This window comes from Camelus bactrianus, chromosome 13, assembly GCF_048773025.1.
Source record: "Camelus bactrianus isolate YW-2024 breed Bactrian camel chromosome 13, ASM4877302v1, whole genome shotgun sequence".
NCBI classification, from domain to species: Eukaryota; Metazoa; Chordata; class Mammalia; order Artiodactyla; family Camelidae; genus Camelus; species Camelus bactrianus.
The window spans coordinates 31,180,855-31,205,242 of NC_133551.1; the positions used below are offsets into that span (position 1 = coordinate 31,180,855).

The 24,388-nt window shown below is 43.9% G+C and overlaps 1 protein-coding gene across 6 annotated transcripts in view; it reads right to left on the reverse strand.

The window, feature by feature from the left end:
- AK4 (adenylate kinase 4) overlaps positions 1 to 2,302 on the reverse strand; it is a 71,188-nt gene extending 68,886 nt beyond the window's left edge. Inside the window, exons 1-2 of one of the 6 annotated variants that reach the window (XM_074376330.1) lie at positions 2,034 to 2,302; positions 1,190 to 1,459 (exon numbers count right to left, since the gene is read on the reverse strand). In XM_074376330.1, coding sequence (XP_074232431.1) covers positions 1,190 to 1,334 — 145 coding nt within the window. In that variant the 5' untranslated portion in view covers positions 1,335 to 1,459; positions 2,034 to 2,302. Of the gene's footprint in view, positions 1 to 599; positions 737 to 1,189; positions 1,582 to 1,945 lie in introns of those variants that run through there. The other 5 variants (XM_074376328.1, XM_074376331.1, XM_074376333.1 and 2 more) reach the window with 5 other exon arrangements.
- Between the last annotated feature and the right edge of the window lie 22,086 nt (positions 2,303 to 24,388).

The window sequence follows — 24,388 nt, forward strand, 5'->3', positions numbered from 1 at the left end:
GGCAGTATTCTTAAAGCCCAAATAAAAGATTGCTTTTACAGCCTGCTCAAGAGATAATGAATAAAACTCTGCCTCTGAGATATTTCTTAATTCCTCGCTTTTAAGCTTCCAGTTTTCCAGCACCGTCCTCCACCCACCTCGTCAAACTAATCTTTGCTTCCGCAATGAAGATCCCTGGATAATTAGCCCATAATGGGCCACAACCATCCAGGACACCGATGAGAACAGTGTCGGCGGTGAAGCACCCCATTTGCAATAACAAGTTTTCATAAAGGAGTTGCTAATTGTGAGCTTCTGCATTCCAGAAGGGCTGTGTACCTCGCAGCGGCATAACAGCTACCTCTCGCCTTTTAATGCCAATTCATTATGCACTGGTGTGAACGCGGGGTGGAAGAAGGGGAGAGGGGCCGTACTGAAAGACCAAGAACAGGCGACCTATATCCCCAAATTCACCATGCAAGCCAATGGAGGCATTCTCAAGAAGCCATTTCCAGGGAAGCTGGATTCTAAATGTAATTTATCAGATTGAGTCTCCTCCTTGTCTCCTAACGGCCAGGCCCCGGTTTGGAAAGAAGGGGGAGTTACTGGTGAGAGTTTACCTTAGAAGGGCGGCAGCGAACAGACAGGCCTTTCAGAGCCACCCAGAGCTCTGCCCAGAGGCCCGAGGCGACGCGGAGGGGCAGGAGGAGCGCGCGGCGCCACAGGTTCCCCAGCGCGCGGCGGGGCCCGATTCCCACAGGTGGGCGGCGCTCGGCCTGGGGGGCTCTGGCGAAAGAAGGGGGCGCTGCGGAGGGCACGACTCGAGAGACGGGGTGGGAGACGGCAAAGGGGCGGGGATGGCTTAGCCTTAAGGAAGCCGGGCGAGAGGGAAGCTCGCGGTTTTGAGCTGCCCTAATCTCGCTCCCTCATCTGGGTGATTGCCGGTTTTACCCCACAGCCAGAGGAGCCGCTCGCACCTCCCACCCTCCTCCCGGCGAGCCTTGGCCTCCTCCCCGGGCGCGGTTAAGCCGCACGGCAGCGGGCCACCGGCTGCATGCGCCCCGGCACGTAGGAGCCTGCACGACCACACGCGGGCGGGGGAAGGGCTCCCGGGGACCGACGAGACCCGGCCCCTCGCGGGCCCTTCGCCTCCCTGCCTCACCCGATCTGGCGTCCGCTCACCCCGCCCCTCGCCCCCGCAGCCCCTCACCCGTGTTAGCCTTGATGTTCTCCCGCAAGAAGTGGCCGCTGGAGAGATGCTGAAGGCCAAAGTTCTGGGCGATCCTCTGGCACACGGTGCCCTTGCCCGAACCGGGCGGCCCAAGGATGACCGCGCGCAGGAGTTTGGAAGCCATTGCCTCGGCGAGGAGGGGGAGGCCGAACACGCAACCCGGACAGCGGCCTCAGAGAAGCCCCGGGAACTTTGTTTCTTCTGCCCCTGCCTGACACCCTGGGCTTGCGCGGGGACTCGCCGCCGCCCCTGCAGGGGAAGGAGAGACTTTTGAGACAACCCCTCCCCTCAGCCCCGCGCCGGGGCGGCTCGAAGGCGGAGTAAGGCGCCACGCTACACCTCCCCGCCCTCCTCGCCCCCACGCTGCGATCCTGGGGAACTCCCGGGCGCCCGCGCCTGGCCAGGGCAGCCCTCGGGGGCTCGGGGGTCAGCCTGTCCCGTCCTACCTCGGTCCCTTCCACGATCTCGCGCCCCACGCCCCATCTGAGTAGGGGGCCGGGCGGCCCAGCATCCCCACGCGGGTCTCCCCGGAGTGAGGAGCCGGATGGGCGGTGACTCCAAGAGCGCCCCCAGTCGCCCTACCCCCTGAGCGGCCTGGGGACTGAGCCCCAGGCCGGGTCTCCGCACGTCGGCGGCGTTCGGTCCGCGCCTCGGCCCCTCCCCGGCGGCTGTCACATCCCCGGAGTCGTGGCAGCCACTGCTGCCCGTCGCCCGCGAGGACGCCCCAGCGCCCACCTCGGCCGAGTGCTGACGGATGCGCTCCCCACCGCGAGAAGCCGGAGTCCAGCGCCTCTCCACCCAGAGCAGCCAAATAAACACACACCTCGGCCGGGACGCGGCGCTTCCGAGGCTTCCAGCCCGGATCCCGCTGGGCGGCGCCGCCTCCGCCCGCCCCCACTCGGAGCCCCGGCCGGCCGCGCGGGACTCGCGCCTTACGTAAGCGGGAGACCAGCTCCGCGCGAGCCGCCCGCTCGCCCGCCCGCCAGCGCCCGCTCCCCGCCCTGCAGCTCCTCTGTCCCCGCCTCCCCCCGCCCAAGTGCTCCCCAAGACCCGGCGGGCCCGCGGGCGCGAAGGGAGGTGGAGAAGGCGCAGGGGACAGAAACCCCTCCCTTACGGTCGCCTAGGGACCCGTTCTGCTGTAGAGACGAAGGAAAAAACACAACTTGTTGAGCGCCTACTGTGCATCAAGTTCTGGGCTAGGTGATCTTATGCAACAACTGTTCCAGGTAGGGTATGCAGAGGAGGAAAGGAGGCTTGGAGTACAGCCATCGTCACTGATTCATTTATTCAACAAAAGTTTATAGAGCGCCTACTAAGTGCCAAACACTGTTCAGTCGCTCGGCATATAGCTGTGAACCAAAGAGATGGAATCCCGCCCTGGTGGAAGCTACATTCCCGCGGGAGTTTTGAACCCTCATCTGTCAGGCTTCAAAGCCCAGGCTCCTTGGATAAGAAGGAAAAAGGAGGGATGATCACTGACCTGCGCTCAGGATCTTATAGCCAACTGATTCCAGGACTTCAGAAGCCAGGATGTTTGCACCACACTTACATGTCACTAAGTCCCAATAGGTCGGTCCTACCGCGTCCCTAGCCTCCCCGGCATATCCCAATCCGTATTCTCTTAAATCTGTTCCTACCCCACACACAGCCTCTATTTCCCACCCGGACTTAGTGTGATAATCGCCTGCCCACAAGTCTCTGGCTTCCGCTAGTCCATCCTTGATGCTGCTGCCAGAGCTACTGCTAAAGTACAAATCAGTTTCTCTTATTTCCCCACCTCAAATGTTATCGTCCCTTCAGCATAAAGCAAAAAATCGTCCGCAGGGGCACACAGGTGCCTTCCACAAACCTTTGCGTTCCACCAGCTTCACTCTTCTGCCCTTCCTTCCATAGGCCTCCTGCCTCTGGAGAAATTCACTGCAGGGTTCTGAGTGCCTCCACTAGTGGCTCACAGATGCGGAGGGTTAGTGTGGAGAAGAGCCTTCTCTAGATCCCTGGCTGCTCTGTGTTGGGGGGTTATGGGGCGGGGGAACCTGGCACGGTATCCCAGGGCCCAGCCTCTCTCCTCCACTTCCTCCGGCACACTGATGGCCCGACAACACCTAGTCTCTGGCTACCTGGGAGCACACCCAGGCCTCCAACCCCAGCCCAGTATTTGTTCCATAGACTCATCCCCTTGTCTAAGATACTTCAGTGTCCTATAGATCTCAGGAGGTTGCTACACTGAGCCTCTTCAGCCCTTCACCTGGGAACAAAGAGGGAAAAGAGCTGGCAGCGGAGGCGGGGGAATGACTTAAATCTCCCCTGTTCTTCCTGCCACGTGCGGCATACTATATAGCAGATACTTTGCAGTCAACCTCCAACCTAAGCATGCATCAGAATGATGAAAGGCTTGTTAAGACAGATTGCAGAGCCCCACCCAGGAAGTTTCGGATTCTATGGGTCTGAGGTGAGCATTTCTAATAAAGTCCCAGGAAGTGCTGGGGTTGCTGATTTGGAGAGCACTCTTTGAAAACCACTGCTCTTGGAAAATGAGCATTGAGACACGGGCGATGTACCATCTCTTGATTCCTCTGCCTGCTGAGGGACCTTTGGTCCGTAACCTCTTCTCTTTCTAAAACGAGATTGGATTTAGCACAAGCCAAAGTTCCCTTTGTGTTTACCGAGAATCGATCCTATAAGTTCCTACGGGAAGTAACAGCTTCTAGCCCCCACAAACTCGATGTAGACATCCTACCTTGCCCTCTCACCCAGTTCTTCTGCCTCCTTTTGAAATGTCCCTTCCAACATCACCTCATGGTGTCATGCAGCTGTGTTAGCCACTTACATGGTCCTACGACTTGATGCTTTAGTTTAGGAGCATATATTGTGAGACAGAAAGAGGGATTGTGACATAGGTAAACTTAGAGAAGCCCGGCTGAGATTGGAACCTAACATTTCACAAGAGCCCCGAATGGACCTTCCCTGTGCACAGCCAGTGTCTGGCTCCCACAGCTCAGCTGCTGATTGGAAGCAGTAGAACTGGAGGAAATGGGTTTTGGAGTCGAACACCACCTCGGAATTAAATTGCAACAGCACCATTCACTAACTCTGCAAGCCTCTTATCCCATAGGCTTGTGGTAAGACTGAAATGAGATAATGTATAGGAGGATGCACAGCGCTGGGCGTCTAAGAAGTATTTATTTATGAACATCATCACCATGATTCACCGTGGAACCGCTATTTAGCCTCTCTGATCTCGATTCCCCAGTTGTGAGGAATATATGAGCTAATGTCACAAAATACCTCGCAGGCTCCCTGGCCCTTGGAAGAGACTCCAAAATGATAGCTGTTCTTATCACATACGCTCAGGTAATCAACCTCCTCCTATTTCCTTTGCCTAGGGCTTTAAGCCCATTTATAATATGTATCACAGTCTACAAAATAATGCACATCTATGTGTTAGTCCGTAGACAAGCTATAAACGTTGAGGGTAGAGGCCAAATTGTATTCATTTTTCTACTTTCAAAAATATACAGCACTGTGAGGGGGAGGGTATAGCTCAGTGGTAGAGTGCGTGCTAGGCATGTATGAGGTCCTGGATTCAATCCCCAGTACATCCATTAAAAATAATAAACAAATAAATAAATAAACCTAATTATTCCCATATATATATACAGCACTTTGCCCATAGTAAGAACTCTGTTGATGTTGGCAAATCTCCGTCCCCATCCTAAAACATTCACCATAAAGCCGTGTTGCCTCCCTGCAACTTCACTAGATGGTAATATAAAGTCTACAGTTGTTCACACTTTACACATTCCTTCATCCAGTTCTCACAAGCTTGCAAAGAAGCTAGAGTAGAGATTCTTGTTCCTGTTGTACAGATGAGAAAACCAAGGTTCTGAGAGGCTAGGTGAACTGCCCAAGGTCACAGAGCTAGCTGGTGGTGCAGCGGGGACTCACAGCCAGATTTTCTCATCCCGAGCATTGTGCCCTTGTTCACTGAACCTCCGTCATCCCCGTACTCCTTCCACAATTGTGCCACAGCCTTTCACCACCTTGGCTCTAATCTGCCTGCCATGCTTCTTTCTACCAACTCAATTTGTTTAAATAATTTATTTGAAAAAGAAACTCTGTAACTCACTAACCAAAAATAAAAGGATACACTTGGAAAAATGCAAGAAAAATAGAATAAAGCTACCAAATTCCAGCTGAACTCTCCCTGTTGAGTTTCTGAGCTTAATCTTTGTTTAAAAAAAAAATGTAAGGGTACTGTTTACCAAGTGTTAGTGAGATGTTTAAGACATGTAGCCTCTATGAGACTTTCTGTTTGTCTCTAAACATACAGCTCAAAATAGAATTAGAAAGGGAATACTTTTTTAACATTCAGATTATTATCTAAAGCTAGATCCATGGACCACTTAGAATCGGCTCCAGCACCACATCAATTTATCTCTTGCATCTTCAGGGATGTTTTCACGTACTCGAATGTATTTCAAAGAGTACCTTTGAAATGTAGTTTAATATAACTGACCAGGACTTTTTTTTTAATGATGTGACCACTTCAACCACAGTTCACAGATACGATGCTGATCCCACTTCAAACGTTAACTGCCTCCCCCCTCCCCCATTCTTTCAGCTATCACTCTCCATCACTGTCTTTGTCTCATCATTTCAGGCTTACTTCTGTTGTATTTGATGGGGACCCTAGGCTCCTTGGACATGTGGCTTCCTCTTGTTCATCATGGCCTCTCCACAGCTAGGTGTAGAATCCAGACATGGGAAGTGAATATTATTGAATGACCAGCTGAATGAAGAGCAGTTAAAGTTATTTCTCTTTGCTCTCTGTGCAGCTTCTCTGGACAGACAGAAGAAAGGCTAGTGACTTGGAAATGGCAAGCTTCAGAAAAGAAAGATACAAAATAATGGGAAGAAGGGACAGCTGTCAGCCCCAGTGTGCCTGGCCTTCTCCCTGAAGGCACACATGAAATACTTAAGAAGCCAAGAGGTTGTATTGAGTGAAGAATAAATTTAAGGACTAACATGGCATTCTGTGTGACAACAGTACATTCTTACAAGTGAAAGAATCATCTTATCCCCCAATTTTACTAGCTCACGTGTTATTAACCCATGACATCTTACCAGTTATTGAAAATGCAGCAGCATTTATTTTACAAGCTTGCTTGCTCAGACAAAAAAAAAAAAAAAAAAAAAAAAAAGTTCCCAGGCAGTTAAAAAAAGAACTGGGAGGAAAGAAATCAACATTTTTCATATTTCCCTGTCATAACGCATTATTCTCCATGAGCAACAGACTGCTTACAAATTGCTCCCGGGATAACAGTCTATGATAGAGGTGCTCTCTCAGAAGACGAAAATGTTGAACTCCCACCCTTGGTCTTTTTTCACTGTGAAACACTAAAAAGCAAATTAATGATCCATTATGCTCCACCCTCCATGTATAATGATGTCATGATGACGTCTTGCTCAGTACTGTGCTCTGATTTGCACATCTGGTGGTAGGTATGGACAGCACTGTCATCCCCAGTCTTCACCCCACCTTCCTAAACACACTCAATGGCAGAATTCCTTCTCCGAGTTGCCATGGGGTTAGTAGGCACGTCTCTAATTTGGATGCCTTTGGGTGTGTCTTTTCTCTGTGCGAAGTTAACAGCTATGGGATTACAACTTTCTTTCTGCTCCAGCTGGATGAAGGAACTAGAAGTGAATGCTGAGCTTATTCTGCTCAAGTCTAACTCATCAAGGCTGGGTGGGTAAAGGGGATCTCACCTGTGGGAGCCTCCTGTGATTGGTCTTCCAATACGGTCTGTAAAGACTATCCTTAACATTTATTGAGTGTTTTCTATGTGCCAGGCCAGTTCTCTATCGTTTATTTATCATTACATTATATTATTATTCTATGTCATATATAATATTAATTCTTACAACTGCCGTATCATAGGTGGCTGATTATTGTGTGTCCATTTTATAGACCTTAAAATTGAAACAAGACATCTGGTAACTTGCCTGAGGTTCCCACAGGTACAAGTGGAAGATTAAGGACATAAAACAAGCATCCTGACTCCAAAGCCTGTGCTCTTTAATCACTGTGCTGTGCTGATTCAAAGACCTCTGGTGTAACACTGCTATCTTTTTATTTTATCTATGAAGAAACTAAGACACTAAGAGGTTAGGTAATTTAGCCCTGAGTGTCATTGATCCAGAGCTGGGATTTGAATTCAGGCATCAGGGTTAAAGCACACACAACCACTACTCCCTACGCAGTCTCCCCAGAACTTGAGTGGAGAGGAATACTAACAGTCACTTATGTTCAAACCAGCTTCACTCCCTCAACAGCTGGGTGAGACAAGCAGGATCCTATGAAAGGTTCTTCCCACCAAGCCCTCTGCCTCAGGAGTCTCCACAAGTTTTAACTTAGATCTTCCCTCCTGAACCTGCCAGTTCATCTGTCAGCCTCCTGCTGCCAACTCGTTGCCAAATCATTGCTCTGTCCCAGGTCTTGCTGCCAGCCCCCTTTGACCAGAGGTTGGCTCACTGGGGATCTGGCTCTCAAACTGCATTCCCACTTTGTTCTTCAACCCCATGACCACACACCAGCCTACCAACCCCTGGGTCAAGTTCCAGCTGCCCTCCCTCCCCACCTTGCCCCTGCTACCTCTCTCCCACGCCAGTCCCAAACTTGGCTCCCAGATTTCCAGTCATAGACCCCCACCTGTCTGAGAGGTCACTATGGACAACTCATTCTGAGAGACAAATCAAAAGGGTAGAAAGGGAGTACAATTTAAAAGTCTTACCTACAGACTGCGAGAAAGTACTTGCAAATGATGCAACTGACAAGGGCTAATTTCCAAAATATACAAACAGCTCATACAACTCAATATCAAAAAGCCAAACAACCCAATCAAAAAATGAGCAGAAGACCTAAATAGGCATTTCTCCAAAAAGACATACAGATGGCCAACAGGTACAAGTAAAGATGCTCAACACCACTAATTATTAGAGAAAGGCAAGTCAAAACTACAATGAGGTATCAACTCACATTGTCAGAGTGGCCATCATCAAAAAGTCTACAAATAATAAATGCTGGAGAGGGTGTGGAGAAAAGGGAACCCTCCTATACTGTTGGTGGGAGTATAAATTGGTGCAGCCACTATGGAAAGCAATATGGAGGATCTAATATCTAGATCGTTAAAAAACTAAACATAGAGTTACCCTATGATCCGCAATTCCACACAATGGAATATTATTCAGCCATAAAAAATAATGAAATATTGCCATTTGCAACAACATGGATGAAACTAGAGATTATAATACTAAGTGAAGTCAGACAGAGAAAGACAAATATTATATGATATCACATATATGTGGAATCTAAAAAATAATAGAAATGAATTTATTTACAAAATAGAAACAGACCCACAAATATAGAGAACAAACTTATGGTTACCAAAGGGGAAAGTGGGAAGAGGGATAAATTAGGAGCCTGGGATTAACATATACACACTACCATATATAAAATAGATAAACAACAAGGATTTACTGTGTAGTGCAGGGAATTATATTAAATATCTTGAAATAAGCTATAGTGGAAAAGAATCTGAAATACATATATAATTGAATCACTATGCTGTACATCTGAAACTAACACAATATTGTAAATCAACTATACTTCAATTTAAAAAAATAGCAAAAAAAAAAAAAAAAGGTGTATCTTCTTGGAAAGTTGCACAGAAGACCCAGAGGAGAAACAAAGATCAGAAATTTGATGACCAGTTATAAGACTGATTAAATAAGGGTTTCCTAGTGAATTCAACTATAGAAAGGCAATATAGCACCAGGGTTAAGAGGATGGACTCTAGAGATCGATTGACAAGTTCAGTCATTGTTTCCACCACTCTCAGATGTGTGACTTTAGCATTTCCTTAATCTGTGCTTCATTTTTTCTACTTGAAAAAAAAAATGGGAATACAATAGTTCCTGTCTCATAGGATTGTTTTGAGCTGAAATTAGTTAATACAAGTAAAGGCTTGGACAATGCCTGGCATACACTAAGTACTATGTAAGTGTAAGTTTTTTTTTATTATCTTTGGTTCTTCAACCACCACAAAGCTCAGTGTGCTTCACGGCACTGAAGGCAGGTCCTTAGAATTAAGCCATGCCAGACAAATTGATTCCACTACCAGGGCTATCTCCTGAGGACCTTCAGGTTGTTTGTATAATTTGTTTTCACATAAAACTTTCATATAGTCGAAAACAGCCATCTTGTCCCACCTGAGGCTTCTCTTCTTCGTGCTGAACATTTTGAATTTCTCAGCCATTCCTTATGTAATATGGTATCTTGCTGAAGACTAGCCCACCAGTCCTGTTACCTTTCTGGTAATTCCTGCCTAAACAATAATTACCAGAAAGTTCTCTCGTTCATCCTCAAAAGATTGATAGATAGGTAACACATAGAAAGAAACTTCCCTTCTTAATGAGGCATTAATAATGATAGCAGTAACAGCTAGTATGTATTAAATACTACTGTCTTGTAGGAGACCTCACTCTGAACCATGCAAATTCCTGGGAGTTCTTAGATGATCCACAGAGGATCCCCAAAGAGGATGATACAGGACTTCCTACATGGTAAGTTATATTCCTGTCCATGAAATATTCTGATTTCCCATCATGAAATAGCCCTCCCCATCCTGCTGTCTCAGGAGTGGCCATGTGACATACTTTGGCAAATCCCTTTAAGAGTCAGGGTTCCCCTTGTCCCTTTCCTCTTCGCCAAAATGGTGTGGGTCCCAGAGAAAAGTTGACTCCACCTCCCTAGAAAAGACTGAATCATGAGGGACATGTAACATAAGCAAAAAATGAATTTTTATTTTTGTAAGTCCCCAGGATTTTTGAGGGCATTTATTATCGCAGCATGAGCTAGCCTATCTTGACTATTACATCCTCAGCCTTGGATGCTGAATGTTGTATAGAAGTCTTACTGATGATACTTGTATAATGCGATCCAGAGTCCTTTCACCCTCCGGATCTTCTGTGGTTGAATACATCCCTTCTAAGAGGAGATACACAGCAACATATAAGACATCCCCAGTGTAGTCTGAGGAACCCTCCCTTGTTCCAGACATGTGTTTTTCTATAGCAGGATAACATTTTCCACATTTCACCTCATGATCCTTCTCCTTCTTCATGCAACAGCTAAGGAATGTTACGCCCCTTGACTTAAGAATGATAACGTAGCAGATAGAAAAAGCTCAAGAGTCTTTTCTTGGCTTTGAGTTTGGGACCAGGCCCCCAGAAAAAGAGGGGGAAAATGCTGGTGCTCAAGCAATACAATTGATTTGGGAGTCTGAAAATAGTTGAAAGCTTCCTACTTCCCATATCCTGGACTTAGGAAAAAAAAAAATCCTGGGTTAGGGTGAAGAGAGAGTGAGAGGAGAATTTAAGTGGAAATGAGTCCCTGCAAGGAAAGGGACCTACACACCTGCTTATTTCCCGGGACTGAGCCCAGCCCAGCCAGGAGGATGTGAGAAACAACAGATAGGTTGGGAAATGCCAGGAAGGCTTGCAGCCCCTTTCCCAGGCTGGACCTAGGGAAGTAGCCAAACCCTAGGGTGGAGTGCATCACAGAATGAGTCCAGTCCACTAGGAGGTCTTTTTTGTCCAGCACAAGGTTTTTTAAACAGTTTGATTTTGGATGACTTGGAGTGGAGCACGCCTTCTCTAGGTTCTCCAGTCCTCACTCCCTGTTCTCTTCTACCTGGTCTACTATACTGACTTGTCCCCAAAGGCGTTTGAGCTTAAAATCCCTAACTAGACAGATAGACATGAAAATACTTCACATGGTTCCCCACATGCCTCAGGAAAGCAGTTCCCTTTACCTGAAAGAGAGGAAGAGAGGACAGGTCACCTGTGATTGAAAACCAGATGTAAACAATGGTGTCTCAGTGAATGCTGATGTGGATGGGTGCCAACCAGACCAGGATGCTTCCTCAAAGTTATGACCCTTCCAAAGTCCCTCTCTCCACCAAAACTGGGGCAAAGCATAGAGACACTGAATTAACTGAGATGAAGCTTTACCACCTAGAGAAATAGACGTTTTGGGGATAGACATTGTGTTGGACCCCATAGCAGCTTTCCTTCTCTCTCTAATCGAGGACCCACAGTGAAGCTTGGGATGCTGGCACTGACTCAAGCGATACACTTGATTGGTCCAAGGGCATTTCGATCACCCCCCTACCATTAGTTAATTCAAGAATAATAAGTGACCCAATTATGAGCAATTATAAGTAGAACCGATTTTACAGAAGTTTCTGGGAAAGTTCAGAGTAATCAATGGGAGCCTGTCAATCTTTCTTTCAAACAAGATGTCTCTGTAGCCCAACTGTTGTTGAGAGCCACCATACAGTCATTAGGGGGACCAGCATTAGTTTGAAGCCAACAGCATGAATGGCAGAGCAGAAAGATGAAAAGAACTTGGTCCTTGATGACATAATTCAGCCTTAGACCAGCCCTGAATTCTTCCCCACTTTTGGACGTCCTCTTACATTAGCCAATAAATTCTTTATTGTTTAAGCCAGTTTGAGTTATATTTTCTGTTGCCGGCAATTAAAGCATCCTGATATAGACTCATAACAAATATTAATTTTAGTCATAGAAAAATTTTAAAGTAAAAATTTTTCACACAGCAGTTGAAGACCTAGATTCTTTTTGTTAAAATTTCTTATAACCTGAAACTGAGTTGCTCTTCTGGCAAATCCAGTATTATTTTATACTGACATGAAACCTTGGAGATATATTTTTGTCAATTTTTTGTGAATAATCATTGGAAACTAGATAATTTCCACTCTCTACTTCTGCCTCATTTATTAATTTAACAGCATTTATTGAGTATCGACTGCATGCCAGTCACTGAATCAGCTCTGAGGATATAATAATGGTCAAAAGAGTCTCATTTTCATGAGATTATCAGATACAAAGAATTCAGGTTCAGACATGGTTTAAATATCTCTACCAGGAAACCTCTAAATGAAAGAAAGAGATATGAGCTAAATTCTTAGATGAAGGAAAATTCAAAAAAAAAAAAAAAAAAAAAAAAAAAAGGCAGCTCCAAACACTGGCCAAATGAAATCCAGGTTGAATTGATGGTGGCATAAAAAACCTCAGGGGAGTTTTAAATGGGAGGCATCCTAAGAATGCTTTGCCTTAAAGTAGACCGTATCTCAGGTTATATTCAAGGCTTTTTTTCTAATTGGCTCCAAAAGACATCATTTTCCTTTCTTCCTTAACACAAATATATATAAATAAGACACTATTCATTTTATTCATTCAACCAATATGACAAAGTTCCTAATTTGTTCCAGCTTCCAGGCTAGGTGTTGGGGGGTACCGAGTTGAATAGGGTTCCTGCCTTTAATAAACTTTAAGGTTAATGGAGGAGCCAGACATGTAACAACAAAAACACCACCACAAAACAAAAACAAAAAATTTGAAAAATGGACCCCAGTGTCCAAGGGAACTTAATTAGAAACTGGGACCCACCATTTACAAGCTGGGTAGTTTGGATCCATTGTCTAACCTTAACTCCCTTATATCTAAAAGGAGAAGAAGAAGAATACCTATTTTATAAGATTTTTTTTATTATTAAATGCTTTATAAAAAAATCACATCAAGCACATAGTAAGCACTCAAATATTAGCTATTACTGCTCTTCACTCAACATCATGATTCAGGCACTATTCTAGATGTCTGTGATGCATCAGTGAATAAAACAGACGAAAATCTCTGTCCCGCTGCAGCGTACATTACTGTTTTCATGCACTATAACACGTATAATGAAACACATATAATGCAATCTCCCTGTTGTATTCCTAGAATCTGTCTTTCTTAACTTGGGATTCTTCCAAATCCTGCATGCAGGGATTGGGTGTAAGGTGGTTTTTTTGTTTGTTTGTTTGTTTTTGACAGGGGATCCTAGAAAGCATGATGAAGAAAAGGAAAAGTGAAAAAAGGAGAGGGAGAGAAGTCAGTACGGTACACGTGACTTTGTGGGTCACCTCGAGGGGCAGCCAGGGCTCATTCTCGCAGGGATTTTTTGAATGACTGTGTAGAACACACCTCAGAACTGTCCTGGGATGTTAGCCCACCAGCTTGTTTTCACTGGTAGAAGGTCGCTCCGGAGGCATCCCCCGAGCAGGAAAACACAGGGAGCCGTCCCCTCACGTAGGGACTGTCTGCCTGTGATCTCATCCGAGGATTAAGGGGATATGGGCTAGGAAACGACAGATCTGCTACACTGATGAAAGTAACGTGATATTGTAAATGCCCCTCTTACTAAGAAAACATACTTTTTAAAGAACAATTATAATTTAAAAAATTTGTCCATATAAAATAAATCTTATTGCTAGGCTGAGATAGGGCTCAGCATTAATTCTACTTTTTTTTCTGTTTTTAAAGATACAAGTGTTACAGAAACTTTTCCACACAAATCAAAGGATGGGAATAGGAGCTTTGTTGTGGCAATATCATTCAATTCTTTGAACTCCTTCCAAGTTATATTCCCAAAACCACAGAGTGGTCTATCATTAAAATGTATTTCTCAGTCATCCGCTAGCTGAAACTTGACTCTTCCCTCCATTCTGTTGCAAGCAAAGAATTAGAAGGCACCTGACTTGCAAAAGTATTTGTTATCCAGTCAGGAGAGCCATTCATTTTCTGGATTTCTGGGAAGTTTATCAAAAAGGCTTTCTTAAGAATTATCGAGCGATGATTAAATCAGACCTGTTCCCTTTCCACCTAGAGGCATTTTGATTAACCTGATATGAACCTGTTCCAAAAGGTTTAGAAAATGAAAATAGTGTTAATTTCAATATCTCTTGGGTAATAAAAATTTTGACAAGAAAATGTTTCTCTCTTAAGTAATGTGATTTAAATATATTTTATTCAAAAATCTTGGTGCTGTATTTTTAGCTCCTTTGATTTACGGAAATACCCACCTAACACCTAACTGGCAACATCAGCCATCACTGTCAAACCAACCAGCCAAATCAGATTTTTTTTTTCTGTCAGAAAAGATCTGAGTACATTTTCCTATCCAAATAAACATGTTAAGACATATCCCCATGACAACCTTCTCTCTTCTGAATTCAAAGAGAGAGGGGATCTTGCTGAGAATTTGTTCCTGAATGAAATAAGGTATATAATGTGCCACCCTCTTTAATATTTTTTATGAATAATCCCCTCCACCCCGTTTATTTGTTGTCACAAGACTCTGTGTCAGAGGTGAGAGATTCTTTGGCAATACTCAGGGGATGGAAAGGCTGAGGTTGTTGAATAAAAAATGCCATCATGTCCCTACTCCACTCTACAGTGTAACTGGATTCAAAACATCCCAATAGGGGCCAACATAGCCCATTCCAGATGCCACCTTTTCTTCTTCACAGGATGAGCATAAGTCAGGAAAAAAACCACAAGCCCTGCTTTGGGCGCACCCAGCCTCGATTAGACGAGGCTAAGTCTACCCTCATACTTTTATTTTATTTTATTTGGGGAGGGGGTAGGTAATCAGGCATTTATTTATTTATTTATTTATTTATTTATTTATTTATTTATTTATTTGCTTATTTACTTTTAATGGAGGCACTGGGGATTGAACGCAAAACCTCATGCGTGCCAAGCATGCACTCTACCACTGAGCTATACCCTCCCCCTCCCCTAGTGTTTTAAATGGTCTCTTTGGCGCCCTGGAGGTTTTCACACCCAGTGCAAGTTACCATAATAAGATGGAGGCAGCTGTATCTTTTTATTTCATCAAATGGGATAAAGATGATTGTGAAAGGGGACTTGAGAAGGGAGAACAGGCATAACCCCTGAAACACTCATTATTTCCTCAGAGAAATCCTTTCTAGCAGAATTACAGATGGAAGTCAAGATCCAGAAACTGATTCCCTTTAAATGATCTGTGCTATCAGATCTCTGGGTAAGTCTTTGTCCCTGTCTTTGAAAACCATTTGATTTATGCCATTTATATTGCTTGGTCCTCACAACATTTCTGTGAGTTCAGTACTTAAAACAACTATTAATAGGACTCTCATTTAACAGACAAGGAAACTAAGATGCAGAGACATCACATCAGTCACCCAAAGTCACTTGAACCCAGGTGAATCAACATCCCGGGTTCATTTAGCAGAATGAACTTCTGCTCCAGACCAGGGACCATCACACCACCCCAGCACCTGGACAGCCTCTCCTCCTCCTCTGCGCCTGCTCATAGGATGCTGGGCTAAACGACACAGACTTCTGTCAATTTCTCATTGAAATTCAATTAGCATGTTTTATCTTTGGTTCAAATTAATTCTTTCTCAACATTTTATTAAGAAAGAATTTAGAAATACATCTAAATTGAAAAAATTTTATACACCCACCTATATCCCTATATTCTACCATTAATATTTTACCATATCAGCCAGGCTTATTTTTAAACAAGTCTTTGGCATCTTACATTTCCCTCTTCTATCAAACAGGAAACTACCACTCTACCGTCATCCAAGGTGTTTTCAAGGAGTGAGGCTTCTGACCCACAGAAAACTATAAATATAGACTTTCTCATCTCCACCGGATCGGGTCATTCATTTAGTTCAGTCCAAATGTGGAAGGACATTAGAACCACCCGGGAGTTTTAAAAATGTACCAGTGCCCTGGTCCTATCCCTGATCAACTGAGTCAGAATCTCTGGAAAGAGATACAGGATTTTAGCATTCAATTAGCCAACAAGTAATTGATGAGAATCAGACCAAACGGTGTGTCACACGCCAGCTGAGGCATTGGAGTGAAGAAGGAAAGTCCCTGCCTTGGTGGAGCTGCGTCCTCTTGCCTTACCACAGAATTCCTGCCTTGGCCCCTTCCCTCTAACTCTCCTTCCCTCTCTTCAGATCTTTGTTCAGGTCCCAGAATATTCTATTTCCCTTTCTCCAAGGAGGAAGCTCCTACTGATCATGCCTCAAGGTCCAGTTTGCCAGTTGTCTCCCCTGGAGTCTCACCGGGTCCCGTAGCTCAGTTCATCTCTTCCTTCTCAGGAGTCCTACTTACAACATGATCATGGGATTTCACATCATCGTTGTCATAAGATACGGTGCATTGTGCAAAGGTTCCCGGTTTTATGTGTGGGACTCCGAGTACTGTGAAGAGGCAGAGGCTGCTGTGTTTGACCTGACATCCTCATCATGTAGGAAAGTGCCTGGAACACGGCACCGTTTCAAAATTTCAAACAAACAAACAAATAAAAGGCCAGTTGATGTTGCATTGAATCAAAGGCAATCACCACATCCATGCACGGCATGTGTCCTGAGACTCAATCTGAGTTCCTTCCATATGACTTGTTTGATGTTCTGTTTTATTCAAAGGGACAGAAGCTAGACTTTGCAGGAGACAGATCAGATAATGAAGGGCTCTGGTGCTTTATAAATTGTGTTCTTAGATTTTTCTAGGTCCTTCATTGAAAACTCTTTAAAACCCTTGACCCCACTAGTGGAATTTGTAGAGGGGCATGTCCTAGAGGAGACAGGCCATGAGAGAGTCCACTCAGTTAGACAGAAATAGTCCAGCACGCAGGCTTTGATGTCTGATGGGGCAGAGGACAAAGTCTCACTTGCATCCTGCTATCTATCTGACTTAGGCAGTTTACTTAACCTCTCTGAACCTCAGTTTCTTTACCTGTAAAATGCAGGCAAATATTTTCGCCTCCCTCTCTCCACATAAGACTGCAAACTTCACAAAGAATGACATTAATAGCTAACATTTGCTGAGGGTTTACCATGTGCCAGGCACATTGCTAGCTCCTTTACAATTCAGCACACGGACCCTTCAAGGTACTACTATGATCCCTGTTTTGCAGGTCATGAAACCAAGACAAATTAAGTAAGTTGTCAATGATTATACAGCTAGTAAAGAATGAATTCAAATCCAGAGATTCTGGCTCCAAGAGCCCACTGTTATCCATGTCCCAGGGACCTTGTTTACTTTTTTCAGCCTGTGTCTGCAGGTCCTAGAATAGTGACTGACACATGGGTGCTAAAAATAACTGTTGAATGAATCAATCAATACCTCCTTGCAGCACTGTTGTAAGGAGGAAGGAAGTACTATTTATTATATACCACTGTTCAGGCTCTTTTCGGTGTCTTATCTCACTCAATCTTCCTATGAAGTGTGCGCTGTTATCAAATCCATTAATGCTAGCCTAGATGGAGGAGGAAACCCAACTGATGTAAAGTCACTTGCCCAAGGGCACGCAACTGACAAGCAACCTCCTTACAGCAAAGCCTGTGCCCTTATCTCTATACCTGTGGTCTTTAAACATTTTTGCTCACTCCGTCCCTTTTCATGTTGACATCTAGAACTTTATCATTGTTTTAAGCAATTGCAAAGGCCATAATTTCCTAAGTATTATACATATTGACATTTAAAAATCATTGCATCACCTTTCTTTGGAAGGTTAAAGATTTCTTAATTTTTCTATTTTTGGTACAGCTACCACAATTTGCAGATCAGGGCAACATGCCTGATGCAATAAAAAGAAAAGGGCAAAGTTACAACTGTTAAAAGACCTCAGGAATGTACATCTAACTGACACTACCTTGTATTAATCATTAGTTGTACTTTTTACATGTAAGATATGACTGTGACGGCCCTAAACAAGAAGGGTTTCCTAGTTAAGCTGCAGTCACTTTTCTGGCTGTGGATGGTCATCAGTCATCATTCCTTCTGTGGCAAATTCATGTAGTTCCTCTAATGCATTTGGGACAACTGCCTCAAAGTAACCTGCAACTTTCCTGACAACTCCTTGTTCTCTCTCCTGCTAAAATTGTAGCCCTTTTCTGCCGAGTTTTTAGACCCTTCCACTACCATACCCACTACTTCTCCCACCAGATCCAGATCTATAACCACCATCATAGAGACTGCTCGCCTCCACTGATCTATAATTTGACTGCTGTTGTCCATTATAATTTCCAAAATCATAGTTCCCAATACCACCATAGTTTATCACTGCCAAAATTTTCTCCTCCATTGCAACCATCCTCCACCACTGCCACCATATTCTCCACCTTGGTTTCCACATCCTGATCCATTGCTCTCTCTACCACCATCACCAGGACTGTTACCCAAAAACTGGGTTCACCTCATGATGGGTGTCAAGCCAATGGACAAAACCAAACCCAAGATCAGAAGAAGATTTATTATGACTTGGAGGTATGGAGAACACCAGGGATCTTTCTCAAAGCAGTATCTCCTGAGACAGCAAAACTGAGATAGCTTTAAGCTAAGGGTACATGCATATTCATGAAGGGACTTAAGCAGAGGAGAATTCAGCACAGAATTGGGCAAAGGTCAACAAAGTCCATGCCTTAGTTGACTGAAGTCAGGAGGGTTGACTTCATCACTCCGTCCTCTAGCTGGTTGGGGTCTTAGTTCCTGCAGAACTCAAAGATGTATTATTATGTGTATCCCTTGAGAAGGAACTAGGACTCTGCTTTCTCGCTTACTATTGTTTGACTGCCTTTTCTCTGTTCCTGCATTCCTTTATTCCCTTGAGATCATTTGATTACTAAGACCTGTTCAAGGGCAAGCGCTGTGGCCAGGCTTAGATCACACAGTGGCCTAGGCCAAAATGAGTTCTCATGTCAAGAAAACCATTCCTGGTTTTCTTTCTCCGGGGACCTCCTAACTTCTCTGCTTACACTGGCAAACTTCTATTCCATAAACTTAATTTTACCAGCCTCTTCTTACTGCCCATCCTCCCAGCTGTTGCTATGTTAGGTGCTTCTCCTCTGTTCTGTGTTGCCTTAGTACTTGCACACATCTCTATCATCCCCTTATAATTTTAAGCCTACTGATTTTTCTTTCCCTTGTTTGTGAGCTCTTTGAGGACAGGGTCTGTGTCTTAACTTTTTGCTCCCAGAGCCTCGCTTGGGGTCTAGCGCACAGGAAGCATTCAATAAGTGTACTTTTGAAGGGCCAAGAGAGGAAGAAGGAAATGCAGAAACTAGGAACAAGATGAGGCCAGATACAATAGGAAGAACAGACCAGATGACCTAAGGCTCCTTCCAACCTTGAGCTCTGATGAGTGTCTGGGATGAGAAAACACAAAAATAATAATGAAAGGGGACTTTTATCGTGATTCATCTTATTCATCTCACCCCCTCGCTCCTCTGGTCTGCAAAGAGAAGAAAGATATATTCAGACCCTGAACAAGGAATAAGCTAGGGCTTTGCAGGTGCCATCATTTAACTATGTGCCTATTAAAGTCCAGCAATGCTCAATCTTTGCTTGCCTCCTCTTCCTTATTATCTGCCTTTTCATGAAGAAGAGAAAAGGAACAAAAGACTTACTGGAGGAATATGTGGTTGTTTAATTTGGGCCTCTCTTGTATCCTCTAATAACCCAGCAAACTGGTCATTTTTATTCCTTGCTGAATTACAAAGGATATATTATCCCTGCCCATTCTACTGCCGGAGAATAATGGCGTGGGGAAGGAAGAGAAAGGGACATTATTTTTCCAGGCCTCTTTCCCAACAAAGAGGAAAAAGCTGTCGCCAAAGGGCTATGTGTTTTGCTAGGCACTGAATCCTCCCCTCTGCTAATATCTAAAATCCTCAGGTGAACCCAGTAATTCAAAATCTCTTCTACTAAACTGAAAGTATGAATAAATAAGAAGATCGATACATGAATATTCTATGCAAAATGTTATTTGAAATGGCAAAAGACAAAAATACTAGAAACCACTTGCGCATTTATTATAGGGGAATACATAAATAAAATATGGTATATCCAAACTATGAATATTCTGCATAAAAATAACATTAAATCAATACGTATTTACCTGGAGGGGCTTGAATGAAATACAGGTGAGAAAAGCAAGTTATTTTTATGAGTTTGTGAGTCTCATTTTAAAAACAGTATGACAAAAATGGCTAAATATGTGAATATATATATGCATACACAGACATACATATATACAGTGTATATGTGTGTATATATATACAGATAGACATATATATATGCATTGATAAGGATGTGGAAAGATACACACCAAAATGTTCACACTTGTTATGAGGGGGGGTGGGGGAAGGCAGCTTAAGCAGAAGGGGGTATCGTTGACTCTTTTATATATGGTATTTGATTTGTTGCCTCAAGCTGGAATAACATTTTTTTCTTTTTCTTTTCTTTTCTTTCTTTTTTTTTTTTTTTTTTTTTGAAAAAGCTGGCATTAATTTTGGACTTCAAAATGAAAACCCAAAATTTCAAAGCACACACACACACACATATACACTTTAAAGTCCTCAACTGCTGCTTTAAATCTAAAAACCATTTTAACAAGCAGGATCCTTTTGACTTCTCCTAAAGGCCCCCTGGTTAGCTTGTTATAATGGTACACCTGGAGAAAAAAGAAAAAAGAGGCTAAAACCCTCCAGCTGGGCTGCACAAATCTTTTTTTGAATTGACCAGCCTGCTGAGGGACGGCACTGAGGGCTGTGGAAGCCCGTGCTCTGGAATGGTCCCTCGGAACTCGCTGTTCCAGGGAAGGAGAAAAGGAGAAAAAGGCAGCCTGATTGCCTTTTGGCTCTCAGCCAAAGGAGCCGCTCGTGGTGGGAGTGGAATTTTTCCATGGCAAAGGAAGAGGAAAAGCCAGATCATATTTCCTACAGGGAGAGCCCTATTTGCTCAGGAAGATCTTGGGGCCCTTGCTGTTCATAACAGGAGCATGTTCATTGAGTCATACCTTGATTTTCACCAGTAGAAAAAAAATTTTTTTTCATTAAGTATAGTTGATTTACAATGTTGTGTTAGTTTCTGGTGTACAGCGTAGTGATTCAGATATATATATATATATATTCTTTTTCATTATAGATTATTACCAGATATTGAATGTAGTTCCCTGTGCTGCACAGTAGGAGGACCTTGTTGTTTATCTGTTTTATATACAGTAATGTGTATCTGCAAATCCCAAACTCTTCATTTATTCCCCCGCAAATCTCTCCTTTCTTTCTTCCTTCCTTTCTTTCTTTTATTTTCTCTGTCTTTTCTTCTCTTTTATTTACCTTCAAGTTTCTTCCTAAAATGCAAACACCCTAGAGATGGACCACACGTGACTATTATTAGATGAAGTGCAAAAGGAAGTGAGGACAAAACAAATGTGAGGAGGCACTGTTGGTTCAGCAAGGAAAGTTACATCCTCCCAAAGAACCAGACATTTCTCTCTGTTACTTCACCAAACGAACCACATCAGCAGCTTCTGGGGACTGGAGAGCCCACAAGGGGAGGCTCCTGTCCATTACCTCTTCTCCCAATCTCTCCCAGCCAGCATACTTGGCTCGGAATCACGGACCTTCGGAAACCATCGCTGTAAAATTTCACTTGGGAGTAAATTCTATGGTAAATGTGGAAGCACAGAATCGTATACTTGGAAGGCACTTAATGGCCATCAACCCCCAACTCTACCCACATACCACTCATACGACCTGACACCATTTTCTGATGGCTTACTCTTAGCTATGGGCTCTGGCATTTGATACAATGCCCCCAACATCCCTAGGAGGAAGGTGCTTCCTTTTCCCAGCTTACAGATGAAGAAACAGGCTAAGGAGTTTCCAAAGTCACACTGGCAATGAATTATTATGACCAGGCAATCAACCTCCGGATTCCACGCTCTTTGTCTCAGGTACTCTGCCTCTCTTTATGATGTCGCAGAAACGTGATCACAATCTCTCCTTGGACACCTCCAACAATGAGAGACTCTATTTTTAGAGGTAGTCCATTGCTAATTATGAAGACTTTTTTTAATGCTAGCTATCTTCTGTTCATGCTGGCCATGTTTATACTTTCAAGTGCCGCTCAGAATATATCTAATCTCTAGGTCTTCTCTGTTATCTCTTCTTTGCTCTTTTAACTGTTCCTTCCTGTTTCAGTGTTGCTATCCTGTTTTACTTCTCTATAAACTCTCTTGTTTATCAGCTTCCCAACTTAATTGTCTTGGCCAGAACTTAAAAAAAAAAACAACAACAGAAAACAGAAGAACAAAAACTACCCAAATGTAAACTCTAGATGGCAGAGAATGTATCTGTCTTGCTCATCAAATAGGGCAAAACACTCATTTCACTCTGGATGCTTTCAGAGTTGGCTACTGCTGTCCAGCTCGCTGCTAGCTTTCTTGGCAGCCCTCCCACCTCAACAGTGACAACTCATTCAGAGTTCACTGTCCTCAAATCACTGAGACTTTCTAAAAAAAAAAAATACTGGCACATAGTCAGGCAGGTCTTCCCAAAAAAGTTTTCATGAAATAAGTTTCAATTTCTGCCTCTAGTGACAATGAGCTGTAGCAGAAAGAGAGTAGTTTTTGGCCACATACATATCTGGGCTTCACCACTTACTGTCTGCATAACCCTGGATCCATCACTTAGCCCTTTGGAACCTCCCTTTTCAGCATCTGTACAATGATGATAATTATACCTCTTCCACTGACGATTTTTTGAGGGTTAAATTGAATAATGAATGCAAGGTACCTAACACATAAGAAATGCCTGATAAATTGTTAATTTGCTCAAATTTCTATGTTAAGTTCTTACACTATATATGCAACTGAATCAATCGAGGACATTGCATTCGGTCTGAAAAGCAGAGACCAAAAGAATATATGAAATTGCTGGTGCTTATATGAAGAAAACAGGACCTAGGAACTAAAACACCCAGAAAAAGAGAAGATTGGGGCTGCTCTGCAGAAGACCAGCTATCAGTGAGATACCTGCCAGGCCCAGGACCAGCAGCACACAACCTGCGACTATAAAACACTGATGCACAGAGAGCTGTTGGGCAAGGCAGGTGACACCCCGATGCCTCCAGGCTTCCACAGCGTCAGAAAGAGAAATCCAAGGCAACAAAGTGCCAGCAGTCAGAAAAAAATCAAGGTGGGTTTTCTGAGATTTACTCTACTCGCTTATCCAATAAACATTACAGAGCGCCTCGTATAAGCCAGGTGCTGTGCTCAGTGCTGCCCACACAGAGAGCAGAGAGACGGAGTTGCTGCCCTCCAGCTGCTGGAATTCTGGTAGGAAGACATGAGCACGAGTATTCGAAGGACAATCGGGTACGCGCCAATGGTATTTGCAAAGTCTAGCGGAGGCACAGAGGACTGCAGAAGATGTCCAAGAAATGACCCATTTGTTTCTAAAATCTTATACATGAGCAGCAAGCAAGATGTTCTGCTTAAAAAGCAGTGAGTTTGGAGACAGGACTTCTGATCCCTTCCTGCTACTCTTTGGCTTTACACAAATATTTTCACCTCTGTGGGCCTTTGCATCCCAACTGAACGACGTACGTTTCATAAGGTTCAAGCAGTGACCTGAGCTCTCTGTATGTCTGCATTTCCTCGTCTGTAACATGGGGAGAGTAGTAATACCTGTCTCGTTAGGACTCAAAGACTTAATCTTTGTAAAAGCGCTCAGAACGATGCCTGATTCACAGTCAGCAGTGTACACCTTTTAAATAAAATAAATGTAACTATCCTCATTGTCACCAGGTCCCTCTTTTCAATTCTTTTCAATTCTTAGTGAAGGGAATTGAAGGACCTTTCAAGGACCCTACAAGCCCCAGCAGTGAGTCTCATATCGTCAGACCACACTCCCCAGCACCCCCCTGGCTGCAGACACGCACCAACCCTCGGCCCCTGATTTAGCTCCCAGGTCGCTGTGATGCTCCCCAGCACCGCCCACCATTATTCTCGTGATTGTTTCATCCACATGGAGGAGACTTCCAGTGTCCTGGTCCCTTCATCCCTGACTTCTCATCTTCTCTATCCTACCTGGGGGGCTCATGTGCATGCATCACACTCTAAACACAGTCATTTTGACTTTTGACAGAAAGCAGTTTATTTTTATGTTTGCTTGGGGAGTTCCTACTTATACCTGGTTTGTACAGAGCTGTGTATAAAACATCGAGTTCTGAATATGTCCTCAGTTTTTCTGATAAAGGGACTAAATGAGTCATAAAATAGTGGATTGGAATAACAGAGCTCATTACAAAGGAAGTGAATCAATTCTGTTCCTAAACAAACACATTTTAGACGTTTCTTAGTTGAAAGTTGCCGTCCTTGGAGATTAAAATGGGTAGTCTCTATTTAACGTTAAATGAGGGGGA